General features: G+C 40.4%; 1 protein-coding gene across 2 annotated transcripts in view; it reads left to right on the top strand.

Moving 5' to 3' along the window:
- ubxn7 (UBX domain protein 7) overlaps positions 1 to 16,405 on the top strand; it is a 129,092-nt gene extending 112,687 nt beyond the window's left edge. For both annotated transcript variants that reach the window (XM_043701774.2, XM_043701776.2), the window contains exons 9-11: positions 650 to 1,046; positions 9,259 to 9,338; positions 12,363 to 16,405. In XM_043701774.2, the coding sequence (XP_043557709.1) occupies positions 650 to 1,046; positions 9,259 to 9,338; positions 12,363 to 12,524 (639 nt within the window). In that variant the 3' untranslated portion in view covers positions 12,525 to 16,405. The remainder of the gene's footprint in view (positions 1 to 649; positions 1,047 to 9,258; positions 9,339 to 12,362) is intronic.
- The last annotated feature ends 7,358 nt before the right edge of the window (positions 16,406 to 23,763 follow it).

The raw sequence follows: 23,763 nt of genomic DNA, 5'->3' as shown, positions 1-23,763 counted from the left end.
GTTGTCTTATTTGTAAAAGGGATATGACCACATTGGAAGCAGTTTTAAAAAATAGTTCACTTGACTCATTTCTGGGTTATCTAATGAAGAAAGCTTGGATCTTTATCTAATAGAATTTAGAAGAATATGAGGTGATCTTACTGAAACACACAAGGTCTTGAATAAACTCGATAGCACGATACCATGAGGGTGTTTCATTTTGTTAGGGAGTCTAGAATTGAGAGTCACAGTTTTAAGAATAAGGGGTTTCTGTTTTAAAATAGTTCTTTCCCTGAGTGCCATCAGTCTGTGGAATTCTCTTTCCAAGAAAACAGAGGATGATAGGTCATTGGATTATTTAAGGAAGAGTTAGGTTTTTGTTAGACAAGGGAGTCATGGATCATGGGGGCCAAACAGGAAAGTGGTGTTGAGAAGCAAACCAGATTAGTCACGTTCATATTGAATAGTGGAACAAATTTGAAAGACCAGTACTCCTATTCATAAGCACTGTAGCTTAAGGGCTGATGGAAACAGGAGCACTGAGGCTGTGTTTCAGAATGAGGGATGGGGGAGTAACCTTTTTCAACAGTTTAAATTATTTAATCCAATATATGGTAATTAGCCTACATTTGCTTGATGTATTGCTGATCTGTTTCACCTGATCTGATAGGAGAGTTTAATTGACGCCAGTGAGGATAGCCAGTTGGAAGCAGCGATCAAGGCATCTCTACAAGAGACACACTACGAGTCCTCTAGTCCAGAGAACGAAGATCAGTCAGATGAGTCAGAAGCAGAAGCATTCTCAGACAGTGAAGGGTTCATCTCAATCAATGGGTCGGATGAAGAAAGGGAAGAAGAAAGTAATACAAAAAAGAAATTGTCGCCTCACAAGGATGTGAGCTGTAAACAATCACGCATAGAACTAACTGAAAGGACTGAAACAGGGAAGAACACTGGTTTGGAATTTTCCTACAAGGACATGTCTGAGAAAATTCAATCAGGGGGAGATGCAGAAACCTCAACAAAGCAGCAGGAGATAAACACAGCAGAGTATTTTGATACCAGTGGTAAGGACCATTTGTCGTTCTTCTATAACATATGTGTGTGTGTGTATATAAGTCAACCTGTTCCTGAATACTTTAAATGAAGAAACTTTAAGTGAAGCATTGATTCCTATGGGAATCGATGTTTTAAAATAAAGCATTCGGGTTTATTATATCTGTGCCTTCTGAATTGAATTGGAATAGCTTAAATGCCTAATTCCTGCATTGGTAAATGAAGTAATTGTTAAAATAAAACACATTTTTTCTTTTGTATTTTCAAAGTTTAACATTCTTCATCCAGTATTTTCTGCAATGGACCCCCTGAAGCTAGGGTGAACTGCCAGAGATTTTGTTCATGTGTATTCAAAAATTTCCATAAGCAAACAAAAAGAACCTTAATCTTTGATTAATTTGTTCACGGGATGTGGTGTCATTGGCTAGGCTAACATTTATTGTCTATTCCTAAATGCCCAGAGGGCACTTAAGAGTCAACCATATTGCCGAGGATCTGGAATCACATGTAGGCCAGACCAGGTCAGGAAAGCAGCTTGTTTTCTTGGAAGACATTAGTGGACCACATAGGTTTTAAAATGACAATGGACACTGGTTGCAATGTTATCATCAGGATAGCTTTTAATTCCAGATTTTTAATCAAATTCAGGTTTGCCACTTGCTAAGGTGCAATATGAACCTATATACCCTGAACATTAGTCTGGGGTTCTGGATTATAAATCCAGTGACATAACCATCATACTACCATCTCTCCAAGTTAATTGTTTATGGAGTTTTAGTAAAAATTTTTAAACAATGTATATTTTCCTATATGATGCTCGCATCCTGTGAAGGAATTTTTAAAAACTTGGATTAAAAAAAATTCTGTCTTTTATGCGTGTCATCAACAAATTCACAATACTAGCTGCTCTTGTTCATCTCTTCGTTAGGCTGTTCTCTTTGTGGAGCTTGTAATAAGAAGCAAGAGCAGAGATGGTCCTTTAGGCACCTTGAGTCTGCTCTGCCATTCATTAAGATCACAGCTGAACTGAACATGGTTTTCACTCCACGTTCCTACCTGTTACAAAATATATGTTTAACTCAGCTTTGAATATATTCATTGACACAGTCTTTGTTGCCCTCTGGGGGAAAAGAATTATAAAAATTATTGACCATCGGAGAGAGAATCCATCTCTTTAAGTGGGAGATTCCTTATATTGAAACTCTGGCATTCACACGAGGTGACATGTCCTCTCAACAATCAAATATTTTAGTCCCTTTCAGAATTTTTAATGTTTCAATAAGATCACCTCTTATTCTTCCAAAGTCCAATGAGTATAAATCTTTCCCCATAAGACAAACCTTTCATTCCAGCAATCAACCCAGTGAATCTTCTTTGAACCACCTCCAATGCAAGTAAATAAGGAGGTCTAAGCTATGCAGTAATTTGGCTGTGGTCTCACCGGTGTCCCGTATACTTGTAGCTGTGCTTTTGCACTCCATCTCTCTAGCAATAGAGCAATATTTATATAAAATCAACAAAAAACTGAAGTCAAAGTTTTAAGAATTAAAACTTTAAAGTCTTAGAGCAAAGAAAGTCTCAAATTCTCTCAATGAATGAACAAACTCTGTTTCTGAAATCCTGTTCAATCAAGTTGTATTTGAGAAAATTCTGCAAACTGCAAATGTTCAATGCATGTGATTGAAAACTTGTCAAAGTTGTTGAAGTAAAAGTGTTCAGTTGAAGCTCAGGATGGACTGACACTGAATTGTATGTAGTAATGAGGATATTAAGTATACAATACATCAGAATAGATAAATTGGTGCAAGGTTTGTGAACCTTGGTATTGGTATTGATAAATTGGTATTGTGAAACCTGCAGTGCTTTGACATTTTTGTTTAAACCTTTATTTTAGACAATTGGTGAAGGGAAAAGAATTTGAGTAATTTGTGGAATTTGTGATAGACTTTTAAATGAACAGTTGCACAGTAGTTTTATATAAAAGACAACAGGAATTTTGGCTTTATGGACAGAAGGTATCAATGTCAGAAAATATCCGGAAGAATTCTAATACTACTTGGAAGTTAAGCAATGGGAGACCATATCAACGTATGTGCTGCCATTTCGTGTTGAAAAGTTTAATCCAGAGGACAATTTTGGTATTATTTGGACATATAGGCCGTAACTTTTATTAGAATTTATTGATGCCTGGCCAAAATCAAACCAGTGTGAATGAATTGTTGATTTTGTTTTGATCTTGGAAAAACAAATTATAATGTTATAAATTTGATAAAATCTTTGTTTCAATCTCTTAATTTTCCTCAAATGTTTACTTGTGGTCTTAACCTTAGAAAACCTTTGACTTGCTGTCAAAAAACCTTCTTTACAAACAAAATCTCCTGGGTGATGAAAGAAGCAAAAGATTATGCAGATATTGAATAGGAGGCCAAATGTTTCTGTGGATGAGCAGAATGAACTTGCTGCTTTGTGATTGACTGCAGTTGACCACTCTGCCTGCCAGATCATCCTAGTGCACAATCCAAAGCTGGACAAAATTATCACCAAAAAGGGAAACATTAACATTCAATTGAATAAGGGTGGAACAGAAACAACAGGGACAGTCTCTGCCTTTGTTAGTTATGATCAACATTGTAAGAGCCATTATTTTTTGTCTTTCTGCAAATGGTGCTGAAATGGGTGGAGGCGGGCAGCTTGAGACACTGATCTTTTCGAGAGTGAGCTGATCTCATCTAAAAGCAGTGTGCATTATTCAGTGAATTGATTTTAATCTGGAAATGAAAAGAATATTTGAACAAATTCTCAATACCTGTAAAACAGCAAATTGGGTGGCATTACGTTATTGGTGTCTACATTCACAGTCAGACAACATCAAATAAAAATTATTGGAGTGGTGGCATTCCAGTCAGATTTTTTTTGGTGTGGTCTCCGTGTCAGAGTTTCAAAATAGAGGTGTCTGAAAAAAGGCATTTGACGCCCTTGCAATTACACCTGCCATAGTAAGATTAACTGAAACATGAGCCAAGCATCAAGTTTCATTGTATTTGCTTCTAGTGTCACAGATTCCCTTGCAGTTTGTGATACACAAAAGTGAGATGATTGGAGGTCTATTGGATTTAATACCATAAGAATGTGCTTTTTGTATAATATAAAAAAAACTTGCAGTTAGGCCAGTTATTCTTACCATTTTAACATGAGTTGGACTGAGTCTGGCTAAATATTATCAAGACAGGCTTCAGCATCAGTGGCTATATTTTTGTAAAGAGTGCGGCTTTTTTCCACAGTGTCCTTCAGTTGCATCTGAGAAATTTGTTTTGTTTGGGTCAGCCAGCAGGATATAAAATTCACCATTCCAGGTGATGAAACATACATTTCTAAAATTATACTTCGATATTTTCATACTTACTGTAAACTTTATTCCAAATGAGGCAGCCATTTGAAGTGGCCGATGCTTCAGTTCTCTCTCAGTTAGGGGGCCTTATTTACCGAGTTATGCCTGAGATAGGTATATTGTTTGAACCAGGCTTTAAACAGATCTGCCCTGAATGTTTGAAGTTTTATCATTCTGTAGCCATCATGACATGCCCTTTGTGACATGCTCTTTGTAGTTTGGCAAATATGTAAAAACTTTAGAGAAGCTTTATTGAAAAATGATATCTTATTAAGCAATGCCTCGTCCAAACCACATAGCACTGTGCAAGAATTCTTGATTTTTATTTTGAAAAACAAATAGAATTACCATTTATTGCAGCCTAGCAAAAAGCTGCTTCATCTTACTTTTCCCCACATTTTTATTTGTGATCTTAATCTTGAGATCTATGATCTCATCAATATTACATCTGTTAATCTGTTTACATGTCACTCCAAATTACTTAATACAATAATCCATATATTACGGCTTGGTGAATTGGTTGGTAAGCTTTTTTATAAAAATGGGCTTGTGTTAAGCATGGGGAAATCGTCTGCAGTGAGTTTGAATCAAAATAAGGACAATAGATTTTTCCTCTGTGTTCTTCAAAATGATGTTGATCAGCTCAACTGTCTAGATTGTTGTGAGGTTCTATTTTTCATTTCTTAGCTTTCTTACCACCTCCTTTACAAAACCATAAGAAATAGGAACAAGAATAGCTATTCGGTCCCTCAAGCCTGCTGTCCAATCAGTAAGATCATGGTTGATCCAACATTCCTCGTGTCAACTTTAGTGTGTTTTCACATAACTCTTGATTACCCTTCTGATCAAAAATCAATTTATCTCAACTTTAAATATACACAAGGATTCTGCCCCCACTGCTGTCTGTGGTAAGGAGTTCCAAACATGCACAATCCTGTGAGAGATTCCTCCTTATTACTGTCTTAAATTGGCACCCCTTTATTCTGAGATTACGTCCTGAGATCCTAGACTCTGTTATGAGGGGAAACAACCTCTCAGCACTTATCCCATTAAGTCCCTTAAGAATCCTCTATGTTTCAACAAGATCATCTCTCATTCTTCTAAACTCCATGGTGAGTTGAGTCCCAACCTGTTTAGCCTTTGCCATAAGACAATCCCTCCATATCAGCGATGATCCTAGTGAACGTTGGCTAAACTGCCTCCAATATCTTTCCTTAAACAAGGGGACCAAAACTGCTGTCAGTACTCCAAATGTGGTCTCACCATCACCTTTACAGTTGCATAAGACTTCTCTGCACTTATACTCCAACCCCCTTGAAATAAGGGCCAATATTCCATTAACCTTCCTGATTACCTGCTGCACCTGTATGTTAGCTTTTGTGAGTTTTATATGACACCAACCCCTTTGTGTTTCTGCTTTCTACAGTTTTTCTCCACTTAAATAAGATTCTGTTCTTTTGTTCTCCCTTCTAAATTGAATAACTTTGCAGTTTCCCAGACTATGCTCTATTTGCCACTTATCAATATCTGTCTGTAAACTGTATACGTCAACTTGTTTTTCTGCTTATTTTGTATTGCCTGCAAATTTGGCAATAGTAAATTTGCTTCCTTCCTCCAAGTGCTTTAGTTAGACAATTACTATAAATACTCGAGGTTAAATAAATTGAATGTTTGGAAATTTTGAAACGCACTTTTGTAATAACGAAAGATTAAGCAACCCTGAATGCTTTTTGGCGGCCCACTCATAATCATCAATTTCTAGTTGCACCACTCATAAGCTGGTGTCACTTTCAACTATGTGGTACCAGACCTGATTACAGCCAGGTGATAAGACTAGAGTCTTCCATCCACAACACTGTCTGCTTTGGAATGCAAAATTATTACGTAAAGAGCTTGCTTATCACATCTTCCACATCCTTAGGAAAAGCCCCAAAGCAATTAACCAATGAATTGATGTTTCAGTATACTGTAGCTATTGCTTTATAACAAACAACAGCTAATTTGTACGCAACAGGATACCACAACTACCAATGAGTTACTAATCCATAAATCTATTTTAATTTTTAAAATTTTGTCATTGGAAGACCCCTCCTGCTTCTCTTCGAACAGTGTTGGGGATCCTTACACATCTGAAAAGGCAGACAAGTCCCAGGTTTTAATGTCTCATCAGAAACTTAAAATCATTCACAACCACACCATCACTTGTGGTCTAGCAGCTATCAGAATTGATTTAATATTTGTGATTCACGTAAGGTTATATATACAAATCATATCTGTTAAATGGTCTGAATAATTGCTGAATTTATGTTGAATCTTGGTTAGACCACGCTTGGAATATTGCATATAATATTGATGGTCAATTCATGTAAAGGGTATTGAGGTACTGGAGAGAATGAGAAAATGAGCACATGAGTAATGACAGGTAAGACCTTTTTACCCATCTTGCCAGACCCACATAATTGCAATACCTTGTGTATCAATATATGCAGTCACTATCCTTCCGAACATCAGATGATCTCTGGGGCAGTGAACGTAGAAAATAACATAGACCAATTTGGGGTAAAATCTGACTCAACCTCAGTCTAGTAGATAACACTGGTTTGAATTCCCTGAAGTGCCTACATTTTATAAGAGATTATATTTACCTCTGCCGTAAAGATTTACAACTCCTGTTTGAAGGAATTCAGTGAACTAATGTCCATTGTATAAAGTGGCAGTTCTGGAAGTGTTTTCTGGGTAAAGAACCACTACTTTATATTTAACCAAGGTCTTCCTAATATTTTAATTGGAATAAGTTGTCATCTCAAACAAAATTTATCATTCCTGATCAAACCACCCCTGAATTCTGCATCATTTTTTAAAGTATAGAATTCCCAACATTTTTAACTTATCCAGGTAACCAAGATACCTATACCTTTCCAATATCAGCATCACTCGAAAACACCAAATCCACCCAACATTTTATCTAATCTGTACATCTAGTTAATATTTCACAGCATTGTTCATTTATCTTTTAAAGATGTATCCACTAGAATGCTCAGATATATTTCTCCACTTTCTTCAATGATTTTTCCTAAAGGCTGTGTACATATTGAGGCTCTCCACATGCATGATGCAACACCTATCTAAGTTGTATATCATTTCCCATTCATGAGCCAATGTCCAACACATTTATTTGCCTGAATCTATGGAGCATAATTTACAATCCTAAAACATTCAGATTTTCAGATCATCTGCAAATTTCTGATTGTGCCTCCAGTGCTACATCAAGATATTAAATATACAAGTATTAAAAAGCAACTGTACCACACTAATCCTTGATGGACATCAATCCTTGAGGGACATCAAAGCCACAGAGGGTATTTCTACATGTGGGGAGAAAAAACAAAGTTAAAGATTGTTGATGTAAGATAGCAAGAAACCAAATAGAGAATTCAATAAAAACTTCTGTGTGTGATAGGCCCAAGAGTGTGAATGACTGAAGTGATAGGCATATGAAGGAGAATAGAGGGGTATGCAGATCAAGTTACATGAGGAAAGATAGAGGCTTGAGTGTGACATGAATGCATCCATGAGCAGATTAGGCTGAATATCCAATTTTTGTTTTGTTGTGAGTAATTTGAGTAATATCGCTGATTGTAGGTACATTACACAATCAATCCAGTGTGTTTGTTGAAATCAAAAAGAGGAGAAAAATATATTTGTGGTCATCAGTTAACAGAAGTAAAATCATGACAAATAAATGCTCTGCAATGCTGACCCCGTTTTAATTTTTAGGGTTGATTATAGAATAATAAAATGATAGTGCATAAAAGGAGCTGTTCAGTCCATCATGATAGCTGTGCATCATGAAAAGAGGTCTCCCAGGAAAAGGAATCTCTTATGTGATTCACATATGCAAATACATAAAGGATATTTAAATATTCATAGGATGTGGGCATCACTGGCTAGCCCAGCATTTATCTCCCATATCTAATTAGCCAATGGGCAGTTAAAAGTAGACTTTACGTCACTGTGGGTTTGGGTTACATGCAGACCAGACCAAGTGAGGATGGCAGATTTCCTTCCCTGAAAGACATTAGTTAACCAGATTTTTTTTTGCAGCAAATGTCAATGGTTATAATTACCATTAGGCTAGTTTCTAATTTCAGATCTTTATTGAATTCAGACTTTTCCCTCTGCCATGGTGGGATTTGAAACCATATCCCCAGAATATTAGTTTGCATCTCTAGATTAATTGTACAGTGACATTATCTCTCTGCTTTGCTTTGCTTTGCTTTTGAGAAACATATATTACAACTGAGGAGACATGGACCTCATTTGTGTACTTAAGACAGTTATAGGATTCTTCCAAAATGCTAACCTGGACATCCATGTGGGTTACAGTGAATCATCCCTATTTTACAAATGGCATGCCCAGCAAAAACACCAGTGTTGGTTCCTTAATACTATGTGGATGAAACAATTTCAAAAGATATTTGATACCACTAAATGAATGCCCCAAATAAACTGCATTAACGATACTACTGCTTGCTTCAGAAATGATCCTTGTTGTGTACTATCAATAGACATGGTTTTAAATTAGCTTCCCTTTTTAGCAGCAGATCTCTCTGCATTTTCCTTTCTCTTGACGATTGCATTGGGCTACAAGACGATCCAGATTTGGGAGGAATGGATTAAAGAGTTCTCTTTTGACTTTTAGGTTTCCCACTGTCCCTGTTCGCAAGTACTCTTAACACTCCTGGAAGGAAGTGGCTGGTAAATCTTACACCAACTGTACTGACCGACATGGCAAGGAATATAATGTCGTCTTACATGTTATTGTCTTAAAACAGGACCAAAGGCAAGTCTGATGCTGCGATATCCAAATGGACAAAGGGAACAGATTGCACTCCCAGCTCAAGCAAAACTACTGGTTAGTAATTACTTAACCTATTTCCTAAGCTTTTGGCTAAGTCAAAAGAATGGCATTCAATACTCAATAGCTGGACCAGCAACAACATCATAATGATTTGATCAATTCTGATCTACTGCAGCCATAGAGCTTGACTGTGGGCAGCTGGAGAGCTGTATTCTCAGATAATTTGGAGGAAGTGTGATGGCTTAATCATAAGTCCACCTTATCATGAATGTATTGGAGCATCTTTTGGAGAAAAGCCCACAACATCATCTATTTGGTTCTTTCTGCTTATTAGAAATTACACTGGATCTCAAAATTGAAAGTTTCCTCAGTTATATTGTAATGTTGAATCAGAAGATTGCATTTTCTTATATGCTCATTCTGCATGTAAATCATTCAGCATTGAAACCAGGGGAGTCACTGCAGCATTGCACCAGGATTCTCAGCAAGCTAGAATGGTGGATGGACAAAATGTCCATTAGATGAGCTTTTGAAATGCAACTAGGCAATTATTAACGAACTTAGCTCTGCCTCTGGAGAAGTTTTACCTGATACAGACCCGTCGGTCCAACTCATCCATGCCGACCAGATATCCTAAATTAAATCGAGCCACTTGCCAGCATTTGGCCCATTTCCCTCTAAACCCTTCCTATTCATATGCCCATCTGGATGTCTTTTAAATGTCGTAATTGTACCAGCCTCCACCACTTCCTCTGGCAGATCGTTCCATACATGCAGCAACCACTGCGTGAAAGGGTTGCCTCTTAGGTCTTTTAAATCTTTCCCCTCTCACCTTAAATCTATGCCATCTAGTTTAGAACTCCCCTACCCTGGGAAAAGACCTTGATTATTTACACTATCCGTGTTCTTCATGATTTTATGAATTTCAATAAGGCTTCCCCTCAACCTCTGACACGCCAGGGAAAATAGCACTGGCCTGTTCAGCATCTCTCTATTGCTCAAACCCGCCAACCATGGCAACATCCTTGTACGTCTTTTCTGAACCTTTTCAAGTTCACAACATCCCTCCTATAGGAGGGAGACAAGAATTGAACGTAGTATTCTAAAAGTGGCCTAACCAAGATCCTGTACAGCCACAACATGACCTCCCAACTCCTAGGAGAAAGCGAGGACTGCAGATGCTGGAGATCAGAGCTGAAAACGTGTTGCTGGAAAAGCGCAGCAGGTCAGACAGCATCCAATAAGCAGGAGAATCGACGTTTCGGGCATGAGCCTTTCCTGAAGAAGGGCTCATGCCCGAAATGTCGATTCTCCTGCTCCTTGGATGCTGCCTGACCTGCTGCACTTTTCCAGCAACACATTTTCAGCTCCCAACTCCTAGACTCAATACTCTGACTAATAAAGGCAAATATACCAAATGCTGCCTTCACTATCCTGTCTGCCTGCAATTCCACTTTCAAGGAACTATGACCCTGCACTCTGAGGTCTCTTTGTTCAGCAACACTCCCCAGAATGTATCTAAATCCTGCCCTTATTTTCACTACCAAAATGTTGAACCTCACATTTATCTCAGTTAAACTCCATCTGCCACTTCTCGGATCATTGGCCCATCTGATCAAGATGGTACTTTGAGGTAACCTTCTTCAGTGTCCACCATACCTCCAATTTAGGTGTCATCTGCAACCTTACTAATCACACCTCCTATTTTCACATTCAAGTCATTTATATTGAATTGAATTTATTGTCACATGTACCGAGGCACAGTGAAAATCTTTGTCTTGCTAGGATTACAGGCAAATCGCAGAGTTAAGTAGCATAGATAAGTGAATAATAGGTAAACAGCAGCAAAAACAAAAACAAAAACACAGGTACAGGCCAATGTTAAGAGCTTGTGAGTCCATTCAGTATTTGAACAGCAGTAGGGTAGAAACTGTTTCAAATCCGGCTGGTGCGTGTGTTCAGGCTTCTGTACTTTCTGTAGAGGTTGTAGAAAAACATTGGCGGAGCGGGATGGATCTTTGAGAATGCTGGCGACCTTTCCTTGACAGTGGGCCTGGTAGTTGGATTTTGTAGATGAGAGGTAGGCCATTGTGATTGTCCAGGCTGAGTTCACCACTCTGTAACAGTCTCCAGTCTTGAATGGTGCAGTTGCCATACCAGTTGGTGATACATCCAGACAATGCTCTCGATGGCGCACCTGTAAAGGTTGGCAAGGGTCTTCGCTGTCATGCCAGTTTCTTCAGCTGCCTGAGGAAGAGGAGATGTTGGGCCTTTGTAACCAGTATAAATGACAAATCAGTGGACCCAGCACCAATCCTTGCGGCACACCGATGGTTACAGGCCTCCATTCTGAAAAACAACTCTGCACCACCACCCTATGTCTCTTCCCTGAGTCAGTTCTGTATCTATGTGCATGGTACTAAGGTACCAGTTCAGTGGTTTCAGACTCTCCCTTCTTCCCCCATTTAGTTTCCCTTTACTTTGCAGATTTTGGTTTTAACTTGTTTTTCTGTAGTTTTTGTTGTTGGATAGCAGTTCTTCATTCTGCCATTCACATCTCCTGTAGATGTACCTTTTATTTTTGTCTGTTGCCACAGTTTAAGATCCATTAGAACAAAAGCAAAATACTGCAGATGTTGAAGATCTGAAATGAACACAGAATAAACACAAACTCAGCATCTGTGGAGAGAGAAACAGAGTTAACATTTCAAACCAATATGACTCCTCTGGAACAAGACTGTGAAAGTTACGTAGTCACTATATTGTTGTTTATACATCAACATGTATATGTTTGGATGCCCATTAAGTTACTGGATACCAGACACTGTTTCAGTAACTGTCCTCTACACTGTGTTGACTACTATTGCATGCTGTGGAAGTAGGTCTAACAGATGTCCTTTAGGATTGACATCAGGTTCATTGTGATGTGGAGTTTGGGATTAACTGCAGCACAACACTCATTTATGAGATTTAGAAGTTCATTGTCAGACTGTATTGTGGGGACAGTTGCATAGCTCCTGAATGAAGTTGTCAACATTAACCACTGTAATCAATTTCTTCTCTTGTTTTTTCTCCCAGGCACTGGTAAAACATATCCAGTCGAAGGGATATCCAAATGAGCGATTTGAGCTGGTTACCAACTTCCCACGTAGAAAGCTTTCCCACTTGGACTATGAAACTACACTGCAGGAAGCTGGGCTGTGCCCTCAGGAAACTGTCTTTGTTCAGGAGAGAAATTAACTTGGGAGTGCAAAAAATTTTATATGAATATTGGAAGACCTGGGCCTGTTGGAAATGGTGATAACCTGACTTCAGCCTGAACAAAGGAAAGTACATATTTTCACCTTCTACTGGACCTATTGAGGCCACTGACCCATGAAAATATTTTGAGATTCACACTCATTTCTTAATACTTTTTGATTCCCAAACGAAGAACCCTTTTTACTGGACCAGAGAACACTGAATGTGATTTTTTTTTTGTTAATAAATACCCATCATTCTATGCTTGAGCTGTTACCTTTGACTGTTCCAAGCAATAGGACTGTTTGTTTTCTTCAACACCTGGTCTTGGCAATGCTCATGAGTTGCTGTAACCAAAATTTCCAAGAGCACTGCTCTTGGTGAACACCAAGAGGAAGCATTCCCCCACCAAGGCCAGACGACAACACCAAACACTGGGGAAACCGGAAATGGAATAAGACCAACGGTCATCTGAAAAGATTTGACTTTGTCTCTTGGTAGTGTTACTTATTTAGGCTGTAAGTACGTGGTAGGAATTTGCTGTTGTTCACTATGATGTATCTTCAATTGCCCTAATGCCATCGGACAACCCAAATTACAGGCCCGTGTTTGAAATTCATGAGCCATATGATGGGTGGGAAAATTTGCAGCATTGTCTGGTATTAGCTTGGTGGCTCTGATATTGGAAGTGAAAAGTCTTTGATTTTCCTTCCATTTGGAAGACACAAGGGTTACTCCTGAGTAATTGTTTTAATAAGTTACGCACACCATTCCAAGAAGGTCAAGATAGTTCCTGAACTGAGCAAACTCTTTAGGGAACCACAAGATAAATTGGACCACTTAGCTGAAGAGATGAGTCATATCCACACTCCAACCCCTAACATTAAACTAAAGGGAGTGATATATTTAAGTTCTTTGATATTAGGATTGGTTCTACAGGATTCTACACTGCTTTATCATTTGAAGCAGTGTTGAGAACTAAGTGATTGACACTAGGTTTAAAGCTATTTTGAGGAATTCTACACAGTTTCTGAATTTCTTTACAATCCTGCTCATCATTCTAGTGTACATAATGGTAAAAGCTTAAAAGATTGAGCTATCCTTGACAGTAAACTGGGATAGATCCTACACAGGAACAGGGCATGGTTTGAGATTTGTTTGATCCTCTGATTGTAGCAGATGGGGAGGTGGAGGTGTGGGGTTGGGTCATTGGCAGGGTTAGGGGGACAAGAGGTTGAAGCACAGTTTCTGGCTTCAAAGTTCCCCAGCAATGCAGACCATGGAGGAATTTTCCACCACAAAAATGGAGGGGTATGGAGTTCTGCATTGGGATTAAATTATATTAGTATGTCCTGAACGGAATGATCCATGTTTCACAACTCAATTCGGTCTTCTCAACCAGCCCCAGAGTACTTGATGGAGGAGGGAGAGATTTGGCTTTCTGTTGAAGTATCTTCTCTGGCAAATTTATATCAGCATAATTTCGTGACCCTAGGTGCTAGCATGAGGGTTTGTCTATTCAGAGTATGAATTACATACAGAAGATTGCATGTCCTTTTGTCAGAGTGAGAGGGAGAAAGGATTTCCAATTTGTTTATTCATTCACAAGTTGTGGGCATCACTGGCCAACCTGTTAACGTCCATCTGAGTTGCCCTCGAAGATGATGGTGGTGAACTGCCTTCTTGAACCACCTGCTGTTAGGGATGGAGCTCCAGGATTTTGGAACAGTGTTTTAATTGCACGTCAGTCTGGTGTATATATTAATGTACACCTCGGAGAAGAAAAGTGACCAAACACTTTTAACAGTGTTGGGAGGACAGGTAATGTTGAGAATAGGATGTTTAAAGGAAAGTAGTTAAGGATGAGAATATTGGGTCCGGTAACCATAAATGAGGAGAGGAAGCATATGAATGGGAATGGCATTTCTCTGTCTTTAATGGGCACTGACAGTCATGTTGGGTGCTGCCATGTCTATGTGAGTGTTTCCTAGGCAGTATTCTTTTGTCCCAGTGAGGCTTTTTGATACCTTAATGTGGTTATCAGCCAGGAGACTGTGGTACTGTGTTTAAGTTCTACACTGGACAAAGGAAGTTGTGCTGACTGTGATCAACATTCTGGAAAGGTCCGAATTAATTAAAATAAATTGAAAAATAGCCACTTTCAAGTTCACAAACTGAACATTTGAAAATATTTAAAATATATTAAAAAATGAATTGGTGATATTGTGATTGCACAAAAGAAATTTGAGATCTCCTCTTCATTGGATTGCAAGCTGATCTAAAACTATTCTATTTTGCATTCTGGTCACTTATTTTTCAGACCCACTGCCACCTTACATTTTCAGCTAAAGCTGCATCAAATTAATAAATATGATCTTGCCAGTAATCCACATCTTGTAACTGTCCTACGAAGCAAGTTATGTTAAAAGAATGCAAATCAGAGCTGTGAAATACTGCACCACTGAAATCCTGGAGTCAATTCTTCAACTGAATCTCTACAAAATATTAAATCATGTTTCGTAATGTCATTACTTATTAGTTTTATACTATTTCAGTTATTGTTCAATGTTTTTGAAGTGTGAAATAGTACCCCCTGATAGAATCTACAGGGTGGCTGGCTATGATCTTGTGATCAAACAGCCCCCATACATCTGACCAAGTGAATTGGCAAACTGCTGAGTAATTTGAAGAGAACATTGCAGGATTGCATCAACCAGTGTCACATTTTGTAGACTTCAATCAATAAAATTTATAGTTTGCTTTTTAACAGGAGCTTTTTAAGGTGTACTTTTTGAGCAGTACTCTTTGTGAGAGGGCTATTTTGAAGATTAGAGGGGTTTGGGCTAAAGTTGAGCTTCAATGACCTTTTATTAATTAGTTTTCAGATGGGATATTGCATTTTAAGGATCCAATCAGCTTAAGAGCATAAAAATCAAGCACATCGAGCAAGTTGAATCTGTTTATTGCACTAAATCTAATTGAACAATATCCAGCTGTAAATTGTATGGATAAGTTTCAATATTCCGGATCTCATACGAACTGGAATCTCTGAAGCTTGAAATAATTTCCGATTGTTTCCTAATCAAAAATCAGAATATTGCTGATGCTAACTCAAATAAATCAAAATGCTGGTAACACTTAGCAGGTTGGCAGCACCTGTAAAGAGAAAATCAGTTATCAATTCCAACATCAATCTGAAACATTGACTCTCACTCTGCACTGGTGCTTTGTGAACTCCTGAGTATTTTCAGCATATTTATTTGTTTCTTGTTTTCAAAAATAGCAGTTTCTCTACGACATTTTATAATTCCTTCCCTAGTGTATTGAACGGTCATGATATTCTCCCTGAGTGAGTCCTGTCTGCGTGAGTCCTGTCTTTGTACAGTTCAGAGATGTGCAGGTTGGGTGGATTGGCCATGCTAAATTGCCCATAGTGTCCAGAGATGTGTAGGTTCGGTGGGTTAGCAGTGGGAAATACAGGGATAGAGTAGTTCGTGGGTCTGGATGGGATGCTCTTCAGAAGGGTGGTGTGGAGTCAATGGGCCACATTGCATGCTTCCACATTAGGGATTCTGTGATGAAGTGTCTCTCCAGGGTGTGGCTTGGAGCCTTCAAATATTATTATTAGAGACATGAGAGTGGAGTGTTAATTGACTGCTATGTCCTGTTACATAAGGGCTAAAACTGAAAAGTGACCGTATATTAAAACAATTTATTTTTATAGTTCCTTTCACGTCAAATCTCCCAAGATATTTCGCAGGGGCAATTTAAAAGAAAATATGACACTGAACCACACGAAGAACATTGGATTAAGGAGTGGGAGTGAGCCATTTGGACCATCAAACCTGTTGTACCATTCATTAAAATCATAACTGACCTCATTGTGGTCTCAATTGTACTTTCCTGTCTGAACTCAGTCATATTAACTGAATGCCCTTCAAAAATCAGTGCTGCCAGGGTCAGAGAATTCCACAGGCGAACAATCCTTTGGAGAAATAGGGGTGGAGCAGGGGGAGGAATGTGTTCTTAGCTTGTCGTGGAGAAAATGTAGAGAATCACCAGGAGACGCAGAGAGTTCCTCAAGAAGTAAGTCTTTTATTTGCAAACAAAAAACCGTGACACTGAGAAAGCAGATTCTCAAATGCCCACGAGCCTCCGGGTCCATGGTTTTTAATATCTTTTTTATCATGCTTCTGTTAGCTTATCAGCACATCCAACTATATTAATCAAAGTACCTCACTCGAGCTACACAATAAACCAGTGATGTTAGTTCCCATTATCTCTTTAGTTGTACATTCTACTTAATGTTATTCTAATGTCATGGTTAGATATTTAGTGCTAACTCTTGCAACAATGGTCTTTCATTCCAGACCCTACTTAATATTTTCCTAATGTCATGATTAGATATTTATTATCACCTCTGCTACAGTGATCTTCCATTCCAGACTAACCTGTCATGATAGATATTTATTATCACCTCTGCTACAGTGATCTTCCATTCCAGACTAACCTGTCATGATTAGATATTTATTATCACCTCTGCTACAGTGATCTTCCATTCCAGACTAACCTGTCATGATTAGATATTTATTATCACCTCTGCTACAGTGATCTTCCATTCCAGACTAACCTGTCATGATTAGATATTTATTATCACCTCTGCTACAGTGATCTTCCATTCCAGACTAACCTGTCATGATTAGATATTTATTATCACCTCTGCTACAGTGATCGTCCATTCCAGACTAACCTGTCATGATAGATATTTATTATCACCTCTGCTACAGTGATCGTCCATTCCAGACTAACCTGTCATGATTAGATATTTATTATCACCTCTGCTACAGTGATCTTCCATTCCAGACTAACCTGTCATGATTAGATATTTATTATCACCTCTGCTACAGTGATCGTCCATTCCAGACTAACCTGTCATGATGAGATATTTAGCTATTCCATCTATTACAATAGTCTCCTATCTCAAACTGGCTCTACTATTAATTAGATATTTAATGCCATGTCTCAAATACTTATGGTCCCAATCTTGTCATAATGACACTTAACAGGTAAACTAGTTCTATTAACTGCTAAGTCAACTCGCCATATTTAACCTTCAGCCTCAACCTTACTCTGCTAATTGGTGTAAGAGCATTCCACTATTCTTATCCCATCTTGCCTTCCACTGACTACAGATTGCCAATGGTCTTCATGCTTTAACCCTTCCTATGCTTTCATGCTCTTTTTTTTCCATATTCCCCCCTTTGAGACCTACTGGTCTCACCTAGAAAAATAAGACAATAAGCTCAGCCCCTCTTGTGCCCAACACAAACAATGTAGGTCCCAACACGGACTAAATAATTTTCAGAGTATGAGACCTAACCTAAAGTGTTCTTCCTCCATTCCTGGAGTCCCTTGGGCCAAAAACCTGTCCTCCAATGACCAGAACAGGAAAAAAAAGACCCAAGATCCCTCACAATCTAGGACCCATGCGTTCTTCAGAAGTATCATCGACGTCCCATGTGGACATTTTCCTTGCACTGTCAGGTCATAATAGTAGAGCGGTGGGATTCCGTCAGAGGAGTAAGCACTTCCTGGGGTCGCTGAAATGACCACAAGTTGCTTTGTAGTGATGTGAACTAAAAAGGACTTAATAAAAGGTACAGCCCAACAAAAGATGAAGGCAACAACAAGTAAAACTCCACCTATAATAAGACTAATCTTGACAAACCATGCTCCCCAAGACCCTAATATATTATTTAACCAATCGAAAGCCTGATGACCAAACCCCACATTGTCCTTTAGCTCCCGTCTGAGATTCTTTAGTTTTTCTATCGCTTTAGTAAAAGATCCCCCAGGGCTAGTGGTGTTAGGTATAAAGGTACAGCAACGTTCCCCAAACATCACACAAATCCTGCCTTTTACTGCCAGGATCCAATCGAAGGCCTGTCTGTTTTGCCATGTCATTTTGGAGGTAGCATCCAATTGTTCTCCCAAGGCCACAAGGGCATCGTCAGTGTCATTGCTAAATCTCTGCTGGTTGTAATAAATGTAATTAATCCATTCAGCATTCTTGATAACCCCTATCACTGGGATGAGAGCTTCCCAGCCCACGGCAATCTCATTGCGGGCCTTAAACTCATTACGGATACATCTTGGCTGTCCTATGCTGTCAATCCGAATTGTCGGATCAGGGACATACCGTCGCTTAGTTCAGTGCAAAGCATCAAGCTGGTATGTGGCGATATGACTACTTCGTGTAGGAGCATTACACGGGCACAGCTGCCACTCCAGTCAGTGGGCAGTGTCGGGTGCAACCCTCCTTTCTTACCACACAGCCACCAAGTATCTGCCAGTGGGACGCATTGAGAATTTAAAACAGCCCCAAATGTGGTGTCCACCGCCAGTTCAATCGTATTCCTGTAAAGATCCTTAAAATAGCTGACTGGTGTGGAACAATTTCGCTTAAAACATTCAAACCTCGACCCCATATTCTAAAAGTAGCCACGGGGAACGTGTAATTAGTCTTACTGGTGGACCATGGGGTACTATAGGCACACCATTGTTGGAGTTGCTGCCTGCCCATGTCATCTTGCTGACAGAACGTAGAAGCCTGAAGTAGGAGTCACCAAAAGGGGCAATGGGATTGCCTGTAAGTTGATGAATCATCCGGGTTAAGAGATTGACTAGAGTGCTGCAAACGCCATTGAGTACAGGTAGTCGAGTTATAAGGCATAGGGACAACATAGTACGAGGAGGTTGCCTTAGTACACAAGAAGCAGTCCTGTCTAGCCATCATTATGGCCGTATAGTTTGCCCATTGATACCAGTGATTGTCACGGGCACGTACCCATGTTAGGGCAGCAAGGTCTGCACTTCTAATATGTCATTGCCTCCCAGGCTGAGTGACCCAGGCATTACCAGTCCAGGTCTGCCAAACTAATGGTCTGAGTATGCAGGCCTGGCATCAGAGAGGGGGGTTATCAGGGGCATCCCCCATGTCTTCCCCATCCCCACTGCCAAGAGAACTATGCTGCACATCTCCAATGCTATCATTTCTGAAATGATCAGTATCCCCAAGAACTTCACCTTGTTCGGAACCCTGCTGAGGGGTACTAGCCTCCTGTGTGCCCTGCCCATGTCCACGTTCCTTGGCCTCAGCTCCACTTAACTCAGTGTTAGAGTTAGTTTGTGCCGGTGGGAGAGCTTTAGTACAATGATTAAGGTGGTACCATACGTGTAATCCTTCCACTTGGATGGCGATAGGTGATACCTTAGTCACTACGAAAGGTCTCTCTCTCCTCGGCTCATTCCAGCATCTTTGAAAAACCCGCACGTACACCCAATCCCCGGGTTTAATATGTCCTTCCTCGTTGACAGATGTTGGTTCCCTTTGTGTTTCCTGCAGCTGGATAGTCTCATGTTAGCTGCTGCATATATTGCTTAAGTTCTAAGCTTAACTGCTCCAAGCTCGGCCCTTTGTATGGGCCTCTCCACCTGGACACTGGCATAGGTCTACCTGTGAGCGTCTCATGTGGTGTTAGATTGGCCATGCGATTAGTCTGCATGCGATAACTCATTAGTGCCAGCGGCAGCACATCAACCCAATTAAGGTTGGCGCTTGCACAGATATTGTTTAATTTGGCTTTCCATGTCCCATTAATTATTTCCACCATACCCTGTGACTGGGGATGATACACGGATCCAAGCCTCTGTTTGATTCTCAAAGACTGCAGCACCAACTTAACTGCTTTCTGAATGAAGGCAAACCCATTGTCTGAACTGATTGCCGATGGTATACCAAACCTTAGGATAACTTCATTTGTCAGAAATTTCACTACTGTCCCAGCTCCTGCATCTTTGGAAGGGACAACTTCTACCCATTGGCTAAACCTATCAATCACCACTAACGTATACGTTTTCCCTCGCACCTTTTTTATCATGTCCACGTAGTCGATTGCTAAATGCTTAAATGGCCCTTCAGGCATTGGTATGTGTCCTATAGGGGTCGTTATCCCTTTCCTAGTATTGTACTGTGGGCACACCTCACATTGTGACAATAAATAGTCCACTGAAGCCCTGCAGATATGGTGACCAGAAACCATCCCGCTTTATCTTCCTCAGCACTTCCCCTCGCGCACAGTGATCCAATCCATGCGCCTCTGAATTAAGAATTGTCAACAACGGGATCGGTGCTGCCTATAGACCTTCCTCTGTGGTCCATAAACCTCCTTTATTCTGCCTAGGACCTCTCTGCTTCCATAGTGTTTGCTCAGCCAGGGTAGCCCTCCCCTGTATATCAATGAAGTCCTCTACTGTTGGTTCTGGATCTATCTGCACCTGAGGCAATAACAAGTGAAGAACAACCCCGAAGCTATCTTAGCTGCCTCATCCGCTGCCTGATTACCCCTTATCACCATATCACTGCCTTTTCTGTGTGCTTGGCACTTAATAATAGCTAGTGCCTTTGGCTTCCTCATTGCAGTTGTCAACTCTACAGTCTGCTGGCAGTGTTGTATGGGATCCCCATTACTCTTAAAGCCTCTTTGCTTCCACACTGCCCCAAGCAGGTGGCATACCCCATGTGCATAAGCCGAATCAGTATAAATGTCAGCTTCTTTACCCTCCATCATTTCACAGGCCACCATCAATGCCTTAAGTTCAGCCAACTGAGCTGAACACAACTGTGGGCAAGTTTCCAGTTTGATTGTCCTATACTGGGACTGGTCCTGCCTTACAACTGAGTACCCTGCATGATTCCCATCATAATCCCTATAACAAGAACCATCCACAAATAGAACCTCCTTATTTGCATCAGGCAGTGGCTCAGACTGTAAATCAGCCCTCAGTTTGGCAAATACAGTCACTTCCCTTATACAATCATGGGGCTCTCCCTCGTACTCAAGTGGGACGTAGTCCGCTATGTTCCTTGTAGTGCACCTCTGTATGGTTATGTCAGGAAATGTCAGCAGCATCCGATATACTAGTATTCTAGCTGGCATCAGGACAAATTTCCCTTTCTCCAACAACTCTGCCACCTTATGATGAGTATATAGGATGACTAGGTAACCCATTGTTACTGAGGATGCTTTTTCATATGCAAAATAGACAGCTGTCAATCCCTGATAGCACGGTGGATAGCCCTGAGCAACTTCATCTAGTCACATGCTATAGTAAGCAATTGGCTGCATTGTTCTCCCTACACTTGCCTCCTGCATTAGTACTGCAGCAGCATATCCTGTCCGCCTGTTTGACACATAAAGGTGAAAAGATTTGTCGTAATTGGGCAAGGCCAATGCTGAGGCTGACAGCAAGGCTCATTTAAGGGTATTGAAAGCTCTCATAGCCTCTTCATTCCACTACAAAGCATCCCTTAAACATGAATGTCCGACATCCTTCATCATCTTCCTTAAGGGTGCTGTAATCTCAGCATACTCCTCAATCCAATCTGCACTAAATCCTGTCATGCCCAAGAATGTCATCATTTGCCCTACAGTCTCTGGCCTTGGAATTTTAACAATTGCTTCAATCTGACTTGGTGCAATTGCCTTTGCGCCCTTAGCAACCAGCCTACCCAAATACTTAACCTGCTGTTTGCAAAACTGCAGTATATTCCTAGAGACCTTGTGGGCGGCACGGTGGCACAGTGGTTAGCACTGCTGCCTCACAGCGCCAGAGACCCGGGTTCATTTCCTGCCTCAGGCGACTGACTGTATGGAGTTTGCATATTATCCCTGTGTCTGCGTGGGTTTCCTCAGGGTGCTCCGGTTTCCTCCCACAGTCTAAAGATGTGCAGGTTAGGTGAACTGGCCATGCTAAATTGTCCGTAGTGTTAGGTAAGGGGTAAATATAAGGGAATGGGTCTGGGTGGGTGCTCTTCGGTGGTTTGGTGTGGACTTGTTGGGCTGAAAGGTCTGTTTCCACATTGTAAGCAATCTAATCTACTTTATGCCCCCCGTCCACCAGTTTTTTCAAGCGGAAAAGGGTATCTCACTCACACTGTTTCTGACTATCTGAACAGACAAGTAAATCATCAACATACTGTATCAGTGTACTTTCTAAAGACAGACCCTCCAGTTCTGACTTTAACACCTGGCTGAATACATGCGGTGAGTGCTTAAACCCCTGGGGCATTCTTGTATAAGTGTATTGCTGACTTTTGTATGTAAAATGCTAAAAAATGCAGAACATAAAGCTGCCACCAAAAGCCAAGCTGCCTGTGGGGGCGCATTAGTTAGCAGTATGTGCAGATTAGGAACAAGTGCTGGCCAATCCTCCACTACCTCATTTCCTGCTCTTAAATCATCTACAAGTCTCCATTTTGACACGTCTTCCTTTAAAGATTCATAACAAAGGAGTGTTGTGGGGACTACAAGTTTCTTTAAGTACCCCTGCCTTCAGCAATCCTTGGATTGTTGCTGCTATTCCCTCTACTGCCTCTGGTTTTAAAGGATACCGCGGTCTCCTGGGCAGAATAGCTCCTGGTTTCAACCTCCTTTCCATTGGGCTAACTGATTTCACTCTCCCCACATCTGTATCATGCTGTGACCACAAAGTGGCTGGTAATATATCCAATTACACATAACCATATTGATCATCATCCTCCACTGTCACTGGCATGCTCCGCTGGGGTGTTACCTTGACTTCCTTCAGATTCCCTGCCAAGTTGCAGCATGCTATGATTTTAATATAGCTGCCATCCCCAGGTTCCCAAACCCCTGTCGTGAGGATATGCCATTCCCTGACTGTTTTTACATGCCTGGCCATAGGTCCTAAGTCTTTAGACTGATATCCCTTATTTACCAGTAAGGTCACATGTGGGGCGGTATCTGGTACTCTTTTCCAGGAACGCATTTCTCTCTATTTGCAGCATCACTCCCTGCTCCCCTAATACTACTGCTTCGCTTCTCAAATGTTGTGGAGCAGTGACTTCCTGCTGCCACTGCCTCTCTAACACCTCATCCTGAGACTCCTCAAATATCACTGTACAGTGCAGCTCAGACTTAGGTGGTCTTGCTTCAGTCAACATCGTCAACACATCTGCTTCCACATTCCCCCAAATGTCTTGAATATCACTTGCTCTATCCCCTATCCAATAAACAACATGATTCGGAGATGCCGGTGTTGGACTGGGGTGTACAAAGTTAAAAATCACACAACACCAGGTTATAGTCCAACAGGTTTAATTGGAAGCACACTAGCTTTCGGAGCGATGCTCCTTCATCAGGTGATTGTGGAGGGC

Source organism: Chiloscyllium plagiosum, unplaced genomic scaffold, assembly GCF_037043375.1.
Source record: "Chiloscyllium plagiosum isolate Xiang-an unplaced genomic scaffold, Cpla_swu_hap1 HiC_scaffold_13, whole genome shotgun sequence".
NCBI classification, from domain to species: domain Eukaryota; kingdom Metazoa; phylum Chordata; class Chondrichthyes; order Orectolobiformes; family Hemiscylliidae; genus Chiloscyllium; species Chiloscyllium plagiosum.
Note: the sequence above shows the minus strand (reverse complement) of the source record. Positions and strands in the feature narration are given on the sequence as shown.